General features: G+C 55.6%; 1 protein-coding gene across 5 annotated transcripts in view; it reads left to right on the forward strand.

The window, feature by feature from the left end:
• Positions 1-16573, forward strand: part of TTBK1 (tau tubulin kinase 1) — a 44925-nt gene that overhangs the window by 15667 nt on the left and 12685 nt on the right. For 3 of the 5 annotated variants that reach the window (XM_078369203.1, XM_078369205.1, XM_078369204.1), the window contains exons 11-14: positions 149-380; positions 639-814; positions 3881-4442; positions 10429-10707. In XM_078369203.1, the coding sequence (XP_078225329.1) occupies positions 149-380; positions 639-814; positions 3881-4442; positions 10429-10707 (1249 nt within the window). The remainder of the gene's footprint in view (positions 1-148; positions 381-638; positions 815-3880; positions 4443-10428; positions 10708-16573) is intronic. The other 2 variants (XM_035295698.3, XM_035295697.3) reach the window with 1 other exon arrangement.

Below are 16573 nucleotides of genomic sequence, written 5' to 3' on the forward strand. Positions count from 1 at the left end.
TGATGGGCCTGGACGCTCTCACCCCTGCTGGGACCTTCTCTGTGCCCACTCCTTGGGGTGGTATCCAGGGCTGTGCTGATAGGAGGGGGCCATGGGAGGAGAGGGCACCTGGCCAGTCTTGCCCATGGCTTCCTCCGGTCCTCTCCAGGGTGGTCAATGTGACACCAGTGCCCGGGGACCTGCTCCGAGAGAACACCGAGGACGTGCTACAGGGAGAGCACCTGAGTGACCAGGAGAACGCACCCCCAATTCTGCCCGGGAGGCCCTCTGAAGGGCTGGGCCCCAGTCCCCACCTTGTCCCCCACCCTGGGGGTCCTGAGGCTGAAGTCTGGGAGGAGACAGATGTCAACCGGAACAAACTCCGTATCAACATCGGCAAAGTAACCGCAGCCAGGGCGGAGGGCGGCCTTTCCCCTCACCCCCGACTCCCAGCCTGGGGCCCCCGCCCTGTTCCTCCTGAGTGCCTGGTCCCCAGCCGTCTGCCTGCCAGCCTTGCCTCTGTTTCCTGGTCCCTCCCTGCCCTAGCCTCGCCGCGTCTCCCATCATCATCCTCTGTATCTGTCTCCTTCACCCTGAGGAGACCATCGGCCCACAGCCGTCACATCAGCCCCAGCTCATGGCACTCCCCTCTCCTGCAGAGCCCCTGTGTGGAGGAGGAACAGAGCCGAGGCGTGGGGGTCCCCAGTTCCCCGGTGCGTGCCCCCCCAGACTCCCCCACAACCCCAGTCCGTTCTCTGCGCTACCGGAGGGTGAACAGCCCCGAGTCAGAGAGGCTGTCCACGGCAGACGGGCGAGTGGAGCTACCTGAGAGGAGGTGGGTCTGGGGGCCGGGGGCATGGTTGGGGCCTGAGGTCCCTCCACCTTCACATGGCTGGTCTGGAGGAAAAGTCAGATGTGTGGCAGAAGTGGGCAGATCCTGGGAAGTGGACAGACTCTGGTTATACTTGGGCCTGGATCAGACTCAGCTGGGGCCAGAGACAGGGTCTTGGAGAGCCAGTGGGGGATCCAGAGAGGTCCTGGCTCATGTCAGGAAAGGGCATGGGGGGATTGCGGGCTGCAGGAGGGACAGGCTGGGCGCCCTGGGCCCAGGAGGGGTGAGGGGTGAGTTGGTAGGTGGGTGTGTGTGCTTCCAGAACCTCTTCTCCTGGAGACTAATTATAGATGCTTCAAGTGCAGCTGAGGTAGGCCCTCCTCAGCTTTGGGGGAGGGGGCCTGGGAACTGCTGGAAGAGAGGACCGGCCAAGTTTTGGGGTTCAGGGCTGAGGGATCTGAAGTCACAGAGTGGAGGGGACCAGTGGGAACCTGGTTGGTGAAAAGGAGCGTTGCAGAGTTGAGAACCTAGGTGAGCCTTTGGGAGGGGAAGGGAGGAGGGTGGGAGGGTGGTCTGTTGACCTCGGATAGTGGGTAGACAACAGGGGCCAGGGCCTAGTCCCCACCTGTGCTGATGGTGGGTGGGACAGCATCAGGTGGGGAGGCCCCTGAGAAATATCCACCTTCCCTTGGCCTCTGAGTGGGACTTCACTCCACAGTAGGACTGGGGCCTTCTCTGAACCAGAAAAGGGGTCTCTTCCAAAGACCCAGTCCTGGGGATAAGAGAGATATCCTTTCTGTCACCCACTCAGTGTGTCTCCTCATGAGCAACCTCAGTCCTCACTCACACACTCACAGAGGTTGGCCTACCTGGGACTGAAGACCACCATTTTCATCCACGGTAGTCTGGAGTCCCTCAGCATGGAGGGTTCTGGAAATGGAGAAATGAGGAAAGGCAATTTGGAAGGGGCACGAGTGGAGGAGAGGAGGGAAATGCCTTGAACGAGACAGTATTGAAGAGCTGCCTGCTTTTAGGGAACAAGAAGCAAATTGGTTTGGCTCACAGTGACCCCCAGTTGCAGGGGTGGTAGGGAAAGTTGAGGGCTGAACAGGATGTCATGGACAGCAGAGGGTCTGGATGGGCTCTGGGGCTCTTGGGAGCAAGAGACAGTATGAAGCAGTTGGGATTCAGATTTCCCACCCCGCTGTCTCCTGTCTCCAACCCTCCGTCTGAGCCCCCACCACACACACACTCGTGCACACATGCACGCACACACGCACACACTCAAGCACCACTAGCCCTGGGACTTTGGCACCCTTTCTCCCTTTTACGTCCATCAAAACAAACTGTGCCTCAGAAAGGAAATGATATCAGCCGTTTACATGGGGGCATAAATATAAGACCCTAGGTGGCCTCTCTCAGGGGTGTTTTATTTAAGTCTTATTAACAAGTCAATAAAAATATTGCGCACAGTCAGATTGGGCAGGTCCCATGTAGGCTGGGGCGAGAGGATTTTGAGAAAGCCCTGCAGGTGGTTTTCATCTGCACCCCTGCCTCTGCAGCTGAAGAGCCATTGAACTACAGGCTCCATGCTGGGGAGAGTTAAAGTCAGGCCCCACCCTGCCACAGCCTGAATGTGAGGGAGTAGCATACACTCCAGATAAGTTAGGCCTCTGTGGCAGCTCTCAGTGGGGTACCCTGGCATTTGGGAGAGGGCAATTCTTCCTTGTGTAGCATCCCCAACACTATTAGAGAACCAGAAATACCATCCTCTTGGGGCTGGTATGGCCCCAAGTTGAGAGGCTCTGAAAGTAATGTGAGATTCACAGTACAGTTCAAGATAATCAGGCCAGGGGTGGTGGCTCACGCCTCAAATCCCAGCACTTTGGGAGGCTGAGGCAGGTGGATCAGCTTAGGTCAGGAGTTAGAGACCAGCCTGGCCAACATGTTCCCTGTTTCTATTAAAAGTACAAACATTAGCTGGGCATGTGACAAATGCCTGTAATCCCAGCTACTTGGGAGACTGAGGCAGGAGAATTAGCTTCAACCTGGGAGGTGGACGTTGCAGTGAGCCGAGATCGAGCCATTGCACTCCAGCCTGGACGACAGAGCGAGACTTCATCTCAAAAAAAAAAGATAATGACAGAAGAGATATCCCAAGGCAGGATCAATGCCCCTGGGGTAAAAAGTCAGATGGGACCTGGTCCCTGCTCGGCAGAGCTCACAGTCTCCTGGGGAGACAGATTATGTGAACAGACATGAGGTTCCCCTGTGATGATAGAGACACACAAATCACTAATCCACTAATCCTTGCAGGATGGGAAAGGCAGGCACCTGCCCAAGGCCACAGCCAACCTGCATCAGACAGCAAAGGGTAGCAGGATGGGCTGTGTGTGGGGAGCAGTCCTGTGGGGAGAGGCCATGTCGGGGGTGGGCTGTAAGAAGGGAATCTGAGATGGGCTGGCAAGGGAAATGGGGAAACTGAGTTATAGCCGGGCTGTGAGAGGCCTTGAGTATAAACCAAGGAATGTGGACTTTGTTGTTGGGGCCAGGGAGTCACTGGAGTTTGTTGAGCTGGGGCTAAGAAGGCTTGGGGGTGATGAAACCAGCCAGGCAGGCCTGGAGGGTGGTGGTAGAAGAGGCTGGAAAGCCCTCTGTACACTCACGTGCCAGTTAGGTGTGTTTGCCTGGAGCAGCAGGAAGAAGCCACTGGTGGGAGTGAGCACTGGACGGGCAAGAACAAAGCTTGCCTGAGGAAGATTAGCTTCCCTAGGGTAGCCCAGGAGACAGCGTGCCTTGCACAGGGTTTATTTTCTGCTTGTTTGTGTTCCTGGAGCATGGTAAGCATTCAGAAACATTTGTTGAATGAATGAATGAATGAATGAACTAACGAACTAGGAAGCCTTAATAGGAAGTGAGGTTGGAGGGTGACAACCTACAGGTAACTGGCCTGGCCCAGGGTGGGAGGGCCATTGCGGTCAGGAGGTTTTGGGCGTCACGCCCTACCCTGCCACCTGCATGGGGTCCTTGGGGGTCCAGCATTGAGCCCCATGAGGGGTGGCTTTGCAGGTCACGGATGGATCTGCCTGGTTCACCCTCGCGCCAGGCCTGCTCCTCGCAGCCAGCCCAGATGCTGTCAGTGGACACAGGCCACGCTGACCGGCAGGCCAGCGGCCGCATGGATGTGTCAGCCTCTGTGGAGCAGGAGGCCCTGAGCAACGCCTTCCGCTCGGTGCCGCTGGCTGAGGAGGAGGACTTCGACAGCAAAGAGTGGGTCATCATCGACAAGGAGACAGAGCTCAAGGACTTCCCTCCAGGGGCTGAGCCCAGCACGTCGGGCACCACGGACGAGGAGCCTGAGGAGCTTCGGCCACTGCCCGAGGAGGGTGAGGAGCGGCGGCGGCTGGGGGCAGAGCCCACCGTCCGGCCCCGGGGACGCAGCATGCAGACGCTGGCTGAGGAGGACCTGCAGCATTTGCTGCCCCAGCCCCTGCCACCCCAGCTGAGCCAGGCCGATGGCCGTTCCGAGACGTCACAGCCCCCCACGCCCGGCAGCCCTTCCCACTCACCCCTGCACTCGGGACCGCGCCCTCGACGGAGAGAGTCAGACCCCACAGGCCCGCAGAGACAGGTAAGGTTGGGCTTGCACCCCACTCCCCATCTTCAGATGCCCAGAGTCCTGGTGTGTAGGCTTGGGGAGCTCCACATGTGTGGGTACCACTGACCAGTAACCCAGCAGTCAGAGGGCAGTAATGGAGGGAGACAGGCTTGAGTCTGAAACTATGTTTAGGGGGCAGGCAAGGCTCCCCAGAGGAAGTATCCTCTCCATTCTGGGTTGAGTCTGGCACTGTGAGAAATGAAGCCAAGTGACAAGGCAGGAGAAAGGCCTCATAGGCCACGGGCACAGTGTTTTGCACAGGCCTGGAGCAGTGGGCTGATGGCACAGTATAGCCGATGAGGCTGCCAGTTGGCCCTGGGCCCTGCCACGGAGGGCCTTAGGGCTACGCTAAGGGGTTGGAGCTTGATGCTGCAGGTTTAGCGAGCCACTGAAGGTTTTTAAACAGGGGTGCGACATGATTACATTGGTGCTGCTGAATGATCCTTGGGCTGCTGTGTGGGAAATGGATTGAAGTGGCATGAAACTAGATGCAGGAGGCCACCTGGCAGGCAGTGGCAGGAGAGTGCCCCAGTGGCTTGGGCTGGGGTGAGGCTGTGGATGTGGGGCAAGGTGGATAGTGCCAAGGATGCTGGGGAGAGGCCAAGAGGGCTGTGATGGAGCAGGGGCTGGGGCATCTGGTGTCTTGGCTGATGCCCTGAATGGTTTTGAAGGGAGTGAGAATTCAGATTTAAATATAATGACCTGGCTAGTGCGGTGGCTCAGGCCTGTAATCCCAGCACTTTGGGAGACCAAGGTGGGCAGATCACGGGTTATCTGAGGTCAGGAGTTCGAGACCAGCCCAGTCAATATGGTGAAACCCTATCTCTACTCAAAATACAAAAAATTAGCCGGGCATGGTGGTGCTTGCCTATAATCCCACCTACTTGGGAGGTTGAGGCATGAGAATTGCTTGAAACTAGGAGGCAGAAGTTGCAGTGAGCCAAGATCACGCCATTGCACTCCAGCCTGGGTGACAGAGCAAGACTCTGACTCAAAATAAAAATAAAATAATAAAATAAAATAAAATAACCTCATGGTATCTGAGAGATGTTTATGTGTAAGCACCTGAGGCTCAGGAGAGGGACCTCAGCTGGAAATACAAATCTGGGGGTTTGGGAACTGTGGGAGTGGGTGATGTTACCCAAGGGGACTATGGAACCCAAAAGTGAGGGTGGAAGCTGAGAGGTGCTCACATCTGGGGGGAGTGAGAGGAGAAGGAGCTCTGCATGATGAGTGAGAGGGAAAGGTCAGAGCATGGGAGGAGCACAGGACAGAAGATCCCCAAATCAGGGCAGGAGAGGCCTGGAGGGCAGCAGGAAGGAGTGGGAGGTGGTTCCCATGGTCAGGGCAGGCTTCATGTAGGAGGTGAGCTCAGAGAGCCAGGTGGATGGCCATGGGGAGAAGTGGAGTCAGGGCGACAGAGACTCTAGATAGGGCACAGCGACCGGTGTGTTGGGTGCCCTCGGAGGGGCCAGTCTGGCTGCAGTGGCACCTCCTTGTGTGGGAGGACTGAGGAACAAGGCTAGAAGGGCACGGAGGTGCCAGATGGTGGCCAAACTGCAAAATGTCTCATGGTATTTAGGTTATTTTCTTCTGACGAGGACAGGCTGTCAGAATAGGCAGAGAGCCACTGGCCTGGCCAGGCTTCGCTGTGTGGGACAAGGCTGACCTCTGACCCGGGAAGTGGACGAAAACTACAGCACTGTGTGCCAAATGGGGTCCATGAACCTGCAGAGGGCCTGGGGAGAGCCATGGGGGTGATGCTAGAAGGGGCTCAGGGGCTGCGCCGCGTTCCACACAGTGGTCCCATGTTGGGGATGTGCACTCTAGGTGGCTCTGGGAGGTACCCAGGTGTTGGGCCAGGGGCCAGTTCTACCACTTGCTCAGATTGGGAGGCCTTGCCTGGGATCACGTGGGTGCCCTGGGAAAAGCAGCTGTGGGCAGGACTGTGTTCAGACCCCATCCCTATCTAGAGGTCCCTTCTAGAAGAGAGTACCTCCAAGCTGTGATCCTGGGGAGTGTGCATTCCAGCCTTGCCTGGACACTGGAAACTGGGGGCTTAAAAAGTGGGGCCCGTGAGTTCTCACCCAGAGAGGCCCTTGCTGGCCTGAGTTGTAGGCGTAGCCCTGGCAGCCCTGGCAGTCACATGGGCTGGCACAACTGTGTTGTGAACTAGCCATTGCTCCCACTACACCCAACACCAGTAAGCAGGAGAGGGAGCAAAATATGTTTGGGGCTCCTTGCTCCGCTGTCATTCATTCGTCCATATTCACTGAGCATTTACTGTGTGCCTGTACCACGGGCATCAGAGGTGACTTGCATCATGCGTTGTACCTGCAGGAAGTACAGGGTCTAGGGAGGGTGACAGACAATGTCAAGAGAGAGCCCAGAATTAAAGTCGGGAGACGCAGGTCTGGACCTGACTCAGCTTGTCCCTTCCCAGCAACTGAGGGCCAGTCTGTCCCTTTCTGGGTCTCCAGGTGAGGGAGCTAAGGTTCAATTTCTGAGGTTCATCTCTAAAGTTTTTCTTACCTGCAGATTCCTACCTGTGTCCTGGGACTCATCCTCACTTTGGGGAATTCTGGCTGTGGGTGTGGAGAGAGATTTGGTGGGATGGGGAAGCACAGGCCGATTCTGTAATCAGTCAGTCTCAGGCTTGGGTCCTCCTTGCGACAGGGATGGGCACTACCTGTTTCAGCGATAGATAAATTGTGTGTGTCTTTGGGGATGAGGTATCTGTGGGTCTCGGGTTCCCCACAGTGTACAGAACTGAGGCTGGTTAGCATTCTGCCACTGCGCATGTGCGTTTGTGTCAGCAGAGCTCAAGCCGTGCACTGGTGGATGGATAAGTCCACGTGTATGTGCCTGCATGTGGGTGCACACGTTATTGCATTTGTGTAGAATATGCAGCATGTCTGCAAGTGTGTACAGAACCACAGATGCCTAGAGAGTCTAAGCATTGCCATTGATGATAACAATGGCAGTAGTAATTCTAACGACGACAACACTAGTTAGCACTTTAGGGTCTACTACATGCTAGACACTGTCCTAAGAACTCTCATGTTTACATGTATATTCCTCGCAACAACATTATGGACAGGGAATCCTGGTTTTACAGGAAGGAAACTAAGATTCAGAGAAGCAAAGTTTCTAGCCCAGCTGGTGACCACCAGTTGTTAAGTCTTAGCACTGGGACTTGAACTCAGGCAGCTCATTCTGAGATCTGAGCTCTGAGTCATTCATTCTGAGGTCTGTGAGCTTAACAGAGAACATACAGGCCAGAGAGAGCAGATGGTTTGTGCAGGATCAGAGAGAGCCTGGAGCATGTGTGTGTGTGTGCGCGTGTGCGTGTGTATGCATGTGTGCGCGTGTGTATGCATGTGCGCACGTGTTGTGTGCACACCCACTGTCTGGGCCACATCAGCACGTGTGCCTGTGGGCTTATCAGTGTGCAAGGCAGCCTCTGTGTGTGCCTCTGGATGAACATATGGGGTACAACATGTTTTGCCAAGCTCTTTGGGACAGCAGGGTGAAGCAGAGATCTTCCTTCATCAAGGGTAGAGGAGCAGGGAGAAATGGACGGACCTATTTTTTCTTTCTGTCTTTCTGCTGGCCTGAAGGAAGTGCTGAGCCCAGCTGGGGCCTGTGTGGGGCCTCCCAAATCTGGCTGCATCCTAGAATCACAGTTTTGGGGACTCTCCACCCAGAGGTGGAGATCTGCGGCTCAGGGCAGGAGGAAGTCTCTGCAGGAATACCCTCTTCCCTGCCACCTTTTTGGAGGCACCCTCTCCAGAGCTACCTCAGTTTTCTCAGTGCCTGATGTGTGAACTTCCTCATAACACCAATCATTTAAACTATGAGCACCTGCAACTCTGTCACCTGGACATGTGGGAAGCTGGGAGGAGAACAGTGTGAAGGCAGGCACAATGAAAAATACCTATTGTTCTTTGGTGATAGTTTTTTGTTTGTTTGTTTTTACACACCTGGCTTTCTTCTCAAAGACATATAAAGTACAAATTAGGAGTGGTGGGAAAAGCTAGGGCAAGGGTGAAGGAGGCTAGCAGGTGTGTGATTTGGGGGAGGGCTGTTTGCCTGCCTTTTCGGGTTGTCTCTGGCTGACAGCACCACAGGTCAGCATTCCTGAGTACACAGACACTGCCTGGCAGCCACCAAAGCACTGACCTGCCACGTGCTGGGCAGTGTGCTGGGGGCTGGGGGACAAAGATGAATAAAGCTGCCCAGTCCTGACCTTTTGGAGCTCAGGGTCACGAGGGATGGGGTGGAGATGCAAAGGTTGAGAAAGATGTTTACAGTTGAGGTCCATCAGGGAAATAACAGAACACTCTTATCTGCTAGAAACAGGGAACTTGCAGGGGAGGAAGCTGGAGCAGTCTCAGAGGTGATATTTCACCACCTGGTGTGGAGGACAAGCAGGTGGCCACAAGTGGTGCCCAGTCTGAAGGACAAGAGGACTCTGGGATTCAGTGCCATCCTATGAAAATCTGCTTGGCAGCTGAACAAACTCTGGCTGAAATGCTAAACTCAAGCACCCACATGTGCTGTGAGAGGAGGCTTTGGGCAACAATGATGCCCTGTCCCTTGGTCTCTCTGGGTGGGCCTTAGACCCCTAACCCTTAGTACAGATGGGACTAGCTCAGAAGGATCCTAGACTTGGCCAAAAAGAAGCTGAAAGGGAAATCGAGGTGGGAGCAAAGTCAGTCCTATTAGAATGTTCTCTCTCTGGCCTACTCTTCTGGAGGCTCCGTGCCAAGTCCCTTGTGCCTTCATTTGACATCAGCAAGGGATGCTGGAGCTCAGTGTCCCAGGCCCCCTCCTTTCTGGAGGAGCTAGCCCAGCCAGTCCTTGCTGCCCAGTATAAAAGCTATTTCAACTGACCTCAGTCTCAGGAAGAGAGCGGGGTCAGGCTGAGAGAGGTTTGGTAACACCCTGGGCACCATTTCTACCCCCACATGCCTGGAGCACCTCCACTTTACTTGGAGGGCATGGAGGCACAGGGCAGAATTCTTCCTGAAGGCGATGAGGCAGTGGCTCCACCCAGCCCTGTACACAGGCTGCCTGGTGGCTCAGCCTTTGAGGGGGCAGGGAAAAAGCCACTTTCAAGAAATGACTTCAATTTGCCCCTCCTCCTACGAGTCCATCCGTTTCCTCATTTGGAAGAGTGATTTAAAATTAGATACTAAAATGGCTCAGAGAGCACAGCATTTACTCCATGGTGGGCACTGTTCCAAGTGCTGCACATCTTAATAACATCCAGTCCTCATGACCACACTTTGAGGTGGGCACCATTATGACCCCCATTGTACAGAGGAGGAAACTGAATCTCAGAGAGGTGCAGTAACTTGCTCAAGGTCACCTGATTTTAAGTGGTGGAGTTGGGATTCAAACACCAGCAATTGGGCTCTGGAGTCCCACCTTATGCCACATTGTCACCCAGATCCCAACACTTCCTGTGATGAGGCAGGAGTGCCAAGGTGGAGGGGTGCAGGGAACGTTTCTGAGACCTGATGAGTAGCATGGAATGTAGCTGGAGAGACAAGCAGCACACAGCTGCCATCTCCTGGCAAGGAACTCTCTCAGAGCACAGAGCCACCTTCCCGAGAGAAAGGATTCCTTAGTCCAGAACAACCCTGAGCTAGGTAAGGCTAAGCCAGGAAGGCTTTTCGGAGGAGGTGAGTGGCCAAGGTCTCAGCAAGGAGACCATGGTGTGAGAAGTTCCAGAGAGGAGGAGGAGGGGGAAGGGCGTTGGAGGCCAGAGGCTAGATTCTGAGGCAGGACCTTGGGGCGGGTGGTCTGCACCCTCCTCCACCCTGCCCGACCCCGCCCACTTGCCCGGGACGCCGGCGCCGCAGGGGCTGTGAGCGGTGGGTGGCCCCGGAGACGGAGCTGTCGAGTCTGTGCCTGACACCTCTTTTCCCTCCACTCTCTTGGTCTCTTTCAGTTGGAGGAGGACAGACTCTCGGGGCACTCCCTCCCGCGGTACAGCCCCCTGCGACGACTGGCGTCCTCCGTGTTCTCCTCCTCCACGCTGGAGACGGAGCATTACCCACACCCCGGCGGCGGCGGCTCCTCCGGCTCCTCCGGTTCCCTCATTCAGCGCAGCCGCTCGGCCGAGAGCAGCCCCGTGCGGGCGCCCCACCGGCGCCACGCGCCCCTCGCTGCTGGCAACCACAGACTCGTGCCCTCGGTGCTCCGCATCTCGCGGTCCCAGCTGCAGCAGGTGTGGGCCCGGTTCACCCACAAGACCTAGGCTGGGCCCCCCCCCTCCTGGAGGGGGCAGGTGGGGGGGGTGGGGAGCAGGCAGAGACCATGGTTCCTTCCCAGGACGCAATAATCACACACATGCCCCATCCCACCCCATCATGCAATACAGCCCCCGAGAACGTTGGCCCAAGGTACTGTAATACTCCCACCCCAAGCAGAGTCTCTGTCCCACCCTCTATCAGCTCCCTTTGTAGGTGCCAGCCAAATGGTGCAGGGAGGGGTGGGGCTGGTGGTGCCGTTTCCTGGGCAGGGCAGGTGCGCTCAGCTGGAGCCACTGGTGGGCCGGAGTCCAGTGGAAAGTGAGGTGTCAGGGAGATGAGGCCTGCCGGGCCAGAGGTACTCTGGCATGGGCTTTGTTATGCTTAATCTCTGATCTCTTGGCAGGCTGGGTCTGATCCACCCCAAGGGGCTGGCAGGAGACCAAGACACTCCTTGTGTGTGGGGGGTGTGTGTGTGTTCGTGTGTGTGTGTGTGTCCCTGTGTATGGGATGGAGGCCAGGCCAGCCAGGTTTGGTATGTGGTGGGGAGTGTCTCAATGCTCAGTGATGGAGGGAGACAGCCCTGTGACCTAGTGAGCCCTTCCCAGGCCATTGTTATTGAGGACAGAGTTCCTCCTTCACACATCTTACCCCAGGAAGGCTCGGTCCATGGTAGCTGCCCCTCCCCCAAGACACCTGTGCCATCACTCCCTGGTAGGATTGGTTGTCTGTCCTCAGCACCTCAGGAGCTGAGGATGGATGAGAGGGGACTGGGATCCACCTCCCAAAGCAGGCTGGAACCTAGGAACAAGGAGACCCAGCTTAGCAGCAGTGGCAGCAAAGGTGGTTGTTAAGGATGAGGTGAGAAACTGTGCTTGGCAGCAAAACCAGTGTCTCAGGACAAATCCCAGGTGGGAGCAGCCCCGCCCTCTGCCCTTCTCGGAGGGTGACTCCTTCCTGTAGGTGCTTGGTCAGCCCCCAGGGGTGGTGGTGAAGACAGCAGAAGAGAGGCAGGTGGGATAGGGATCTGGACACATGGGGATGGGGAAGGGTCAGGATGCCAGCTTGTTCATGCCTCTCATGCCTCTCATGCCTCTTCTGCCCATTTCTCAGCCCCCAACCTTCATTGCAGGGAGCCCAAGGTTCCCTTTCTTCATCCTGCCCATGTCAGCCAGCACCTCTATTCCCCTGGGGAATGGGGTAGTAGTGAAGTGGGTACCAGAAAGGGCAGTGCCTGTATGGGGAGGGGAGGAGGCCTGAGGATTTGCAAAATGTTTATTTCAGTAAGACTGCGTCTGTATGTTTGCTTGTGTACATGAGCATACACTTGTGTATTAGAGTGTGCTTATGAATGAGCGTTTGTGCATGCGGCAGGGCTGCCATGGATAAATGCTCAGGTTGTGCACTTTGCAATTCCAGGAAGTGTCATTTGCACAGACCTCAATGTGACTTGTACGTGCTGAAGTTGCATAGTGCTCTATGAGTGTGTGTATGCACGTGTGTGTTAGGGAGCCAGAAAGATGTCTATGAAGTCCTTGGTGGTTTCCTATGTACCTACTTTCCTCACAGCTTCACCTTTCTACCCTTCTCTCCCATGACCTCTTCTTGGCCCATCAATTCCCCAGATGTTTCTGGTTAGAGTAGAGGCCTCAGGGCACTGGCCCCTGCCTGGGGGTGCCATAAGTGTGGTGGGCAGTGCCCTGGAGCCAAACTGTCCACACAGATGGCCAGCATCGTGGTATGGCTCATCCACACCATCCATAGGAGCCACTCCATAGCCACACACTTCTTTCCCCAAAATCTTGCATTGTAAATAATTTTATTTATTTATTTATTTATTTATTTATTTATGAGGATGTCTGGGCCAAGAGCACCTTCTCCATCTGGCAAAAGCCAGATTTGAGTTCTAATACTTGTGCCCCGCCCCCACCCCCACTTCAGCTGCTCACTTTTGAATCTCCCCAAACCCAAGCCTCTGTTGCCCTCCGGGCTGTTTTGGATGGCTTTTTGCACCCCACTCAGGCAGTAGGTAGGAGAGGGTCAAGGTAGACCCTTTGGGAAGGGACAGAAAACAAAAAGCACAAAGGTGAGGGGGTGAGGCTGAACAGTGGACCCCACTCCCCTCCTGCTGGCACTGCCTCCCCCAGCACCCTCCTCTTGCCCTCCTCCCATCCACCCCAGGTAGTGGCATGAGGTAAAGTGAAGGGAATCTGCCTGCCATCTGCTCTTAAGTCAGGAGCAATGTGGGCAGGGACCCTCCTAATCTGGGGTTGGATGAAACCAAGCACTCTGTTATCCAGCATTCCCTTCTAGAGGGTTCCACTACCCAACCCTGAGCACAGCTCCATCTCAGTGACCATAACCCTGAGGTACTCTAAGATCCCAAAGTGCCTTGTGATATATCAAAGATGACGGCACTGGCTTTAGCCTCATTTTAGCATCACATCCATGTTACTGTTTCCAACGCCTTTGGAGGTGGGAGATCCTGCAGCATTGAGAAGGTGGCCAAGTTTTCAAACACACCCCCCTCAGAACTGACACCTGTGGGAGAGGGTGTGTCCTTTAAAGCAAGGCCACGATTCAAAGCATGTTGTCCTTTAGGGGGACATCTTCTTGTATATCCTCCATGGTGGAGGGGAGAGTGTTTTGTAAGCCATAAAGCTCTGAGCTAACAGGAGGTGATCTTAATAATATTATCATTCTTTTCGGGGTGGCTTTGACTCTTGGAAATTGCTAAGGTCATCTAAGCCACTTGTGTTGGATCAAGTTCACATGAAGCTCGGAAGAGCCTCACATGGTTTGGGTAGAGTTGCCTGTCTCTGGTTCCCAGGCTATGTGGGGGCTGGGAGCCTACAGTATTGTCACTCTTGTTTTCTGAAGCATTTCCCAAGAGAAGGCCAGAATGTTAAAAGATTGATATCCTGCTTGGGGAAAGCGCATAGCCTCCTCAAGTTCAGCTGTCTGTTGCATTTTGAAAATGGTGTTTTCGCACTTGATAGTGGTGCATTTAGTGGTGGCTTATAGTTATTTGTGATTTTATTTAACAGTCACTGGCACACAGTGCTTATTACGTGCCAGGCAGTGATCTAAGCACTTTACAACATTAACTCATTTAAACCTCATATAATAGCTTATGAGGTAGATCCCAGTATTATCTGCATTTAACAAATTAATCAGAACATTTTATTTACAAGAACATATAAAAAACCCACCCATGCCGAATAATCTGAGGTCTTGTTTGGTAGGAGTTTGTGAAACATCTTGGTCTGTGTATTGGTTGATCGATTGTCATTTGCGGTGGGCTCTCCTCCTCAGTCTATAGAGAAGTGGGGAGTTGTCGGCAAGCCATATTCTCCTTCCTTTCCCATTCCCACCTTGCCATGGATTGGCGTCCAGATGGGAGGTACTCCAGAGTACTGGGGTTGATAGAAATGACTGAACCTTGTCTCTCCAGAGACCCCCAACCCCTCAATCCCACATGGCCCCAAGCATCCCACAGCAGTTCTGGAGATCAGGTGGGCAGAGCAGGTGTTAGCATGAGGAAGCAGGGACTCCAAAGCCTGACCTCAGGGGGACTGGTGAGTTCCTAGGGGTCAGGCTCACAGACGGGGAAGACACTGGCATCTGTGAGCACTGAATGGGTGTCACCAACTCATACATCAACAAGAGCCGAACAGTGTCAGGGAAGAGGCAGGTTTGGGGACTGTGGTGAACAGGCGAACTCCCATACCCCTGCCATCCTCAGCTCAACCAATTGTTGCCACTATCTTCTAATTTTTATTTGAAATCTCCCAATTTTTAATTGTTGGCATCTAATTTTAAAAAGAAAAATCACTCTGCGAACCAAACCAAAATGGTTTCCAGGCAGAGGCGACTTAAACTCATTCTGCAACCACTGTGAGCCTGAGGACTTCCCACACCACCGTCTCTCCAGACCTGCAGCTCTTGAAGGGTGACAGTGTTCCTCCCCAGGAACTCCAACCCAGCCAGTGGGGATATGTGGTGTGCGCTGTGTGTATACATGTGGTGTGCATAAGTGCCTGAATGAGTGTGGGGGCCAGTGGACCTTTTTGTATGGGTGGGGGCCTCCTGGTAGGACTGGTATTTTCTCCATGGGAGAGGGCATGTTCTGAGGACCCTGGGTCGGTGACAAATGCTCTAGTAAATTCTCAATAACTTAATATACATCCCCCACACACTTAAGGCAGCTTGGGTCACAGCAATAACCACTGAACACTCTCATCCCAACCACTAACATCCTGAACCCAACCATCTCCCTTTGCATTTCCAGTTTTGGGGAAAACAGACACAGCCCTGCCCAGTGGGTGGGGGATGGTGGCACCTCTGAGCCAGGCTGGTCCCAGGACCCTGGACTGGCTCTCTCTTCTGCCCTGCCTAGTTCCCTTTTTCTGGGGAGGAGTGGTGCTGTCTTGTTCAGGCAGTGGTGGGGGGAGCCTTGGCCCCCGGGGTAGGCAGAAGGAGCTGTGTAAATGTGTCTATATGCAGTGGGCGGTGGAGGGGACCACACTTCAGGAGGGTGTGGCTCTGATGGGGGTGGGGGTAACTCCAGCTGTGTGTGGGGGCCTGGAAAATGCTGTTTCCTCTGCTGTCCTTGGGTTGATGTGGTACTTGGGGATGGAAGTATAGATCTCTCAGGAGGGTCTGAACCCCAGCCCACCCTACTCCAAATTCCACTTAGACCTGGGAGACACTTAAGGGACAGGAACCAGCCCACCCCGTATACAGTCAGCCCCTGAAAATGTCAAGCACCCTTCTCCCTAAGGGAGAGGCTCCAGGTCTGAGGGCCACGCCCCTCCGATGTCCCTGTGGTTCTCCACACACCATCCAGTGAGCGTCCCAGCCCTAGAGGCCCAGAGAGTGCCCGCTTTCTCCAAATGAGGGGTGGGGAAGGAGTGGAGAGGAGGGGAAATGGAGACTCCGTACCTTCCTAGACTCTCCTCCACTCCGCTCCGCCCTCGTTCCCGCCACGCACCTTCCCTCCTTGCACAGGCTGTGGGGGTACGGGCAGTGGGGTCCGCCTGGCCACGCACTAACCGGCCCTCACACACATTCACACCCACACTCACACCCACACTCATACACTCTCCGTCCGTAGCTACGCGCACTTTGCCCACTTTCCGGACTAGCAGCCCCGGCCGGAGCACACGAGGACCGCGCAGCTGGGGCGCCCCCGAAGGTCCCCCAGTCAGGGCCTCCTCCACCCGCCCGCCCCCGAGACCAGCGCCACGAATGTACGGCCCGCCCCCCACAACCCCACAGCGCCACAGCGCCCCGCGGCGCCCCGCACCCCCCACCGGACTTCGGCCCCGCCGCTCCCGCCCCATGCCGCCGCCGAGGCTTTCCCTGGGTTCGCGTCCCCGCCGCCCCCACCGCCCCCGCCTTCGCGCCCGTTTTCGTTTACTTTTCCCTGCTGCCGGCTGGCAGCCCTGGTTCCCTGGCCCCGGGGCGGGGGACGGGCTGGAGTCGGGCTCCCCTCAGTGCGGCCAGGCCGGGGTGCGGAGGGGGGTGGGGGAAGGCGTCCGACTAAGTCTCCAGGTTCGGAGGGCCCCGTCGCCCCACCCCTGACTCCTGTTACCTCACCGCCCACCGGGCTGTCCCCCACCCCCGCCCCAATAATTGGCCTTGCAATTGGATGCCAAAGAGCCCAGAGTTGAGGGGGGGCAGAGCTTTGAGCCCAGGTGTCTCAGAGCCACCCAACGGCCCCCTTTTTGCCCACGCCCCAGTCCGCATCCTCTGTCCCATCCCACCCCACCACTGTGGGCCCTGGGGGTCCCCAAACATGTCCCCCACTTCTAGCTCTTTCTACACCTCCACCCCCGAAAA

The sequence above is a fragment of the Callithrix jacchus genome, chromosome 4, assembly GCF_049354715.1.
Source record: "Callithrix jacchus isolate 240 chromosome 4, calJac240_pri, whole genome shotgun sequence".
Taxonomy (NCBI): Eukaryota; Metazoa; Chordata; class Mammalia; order Primates; family Cebidae; genus Callithrix; species Callithrix jacchus.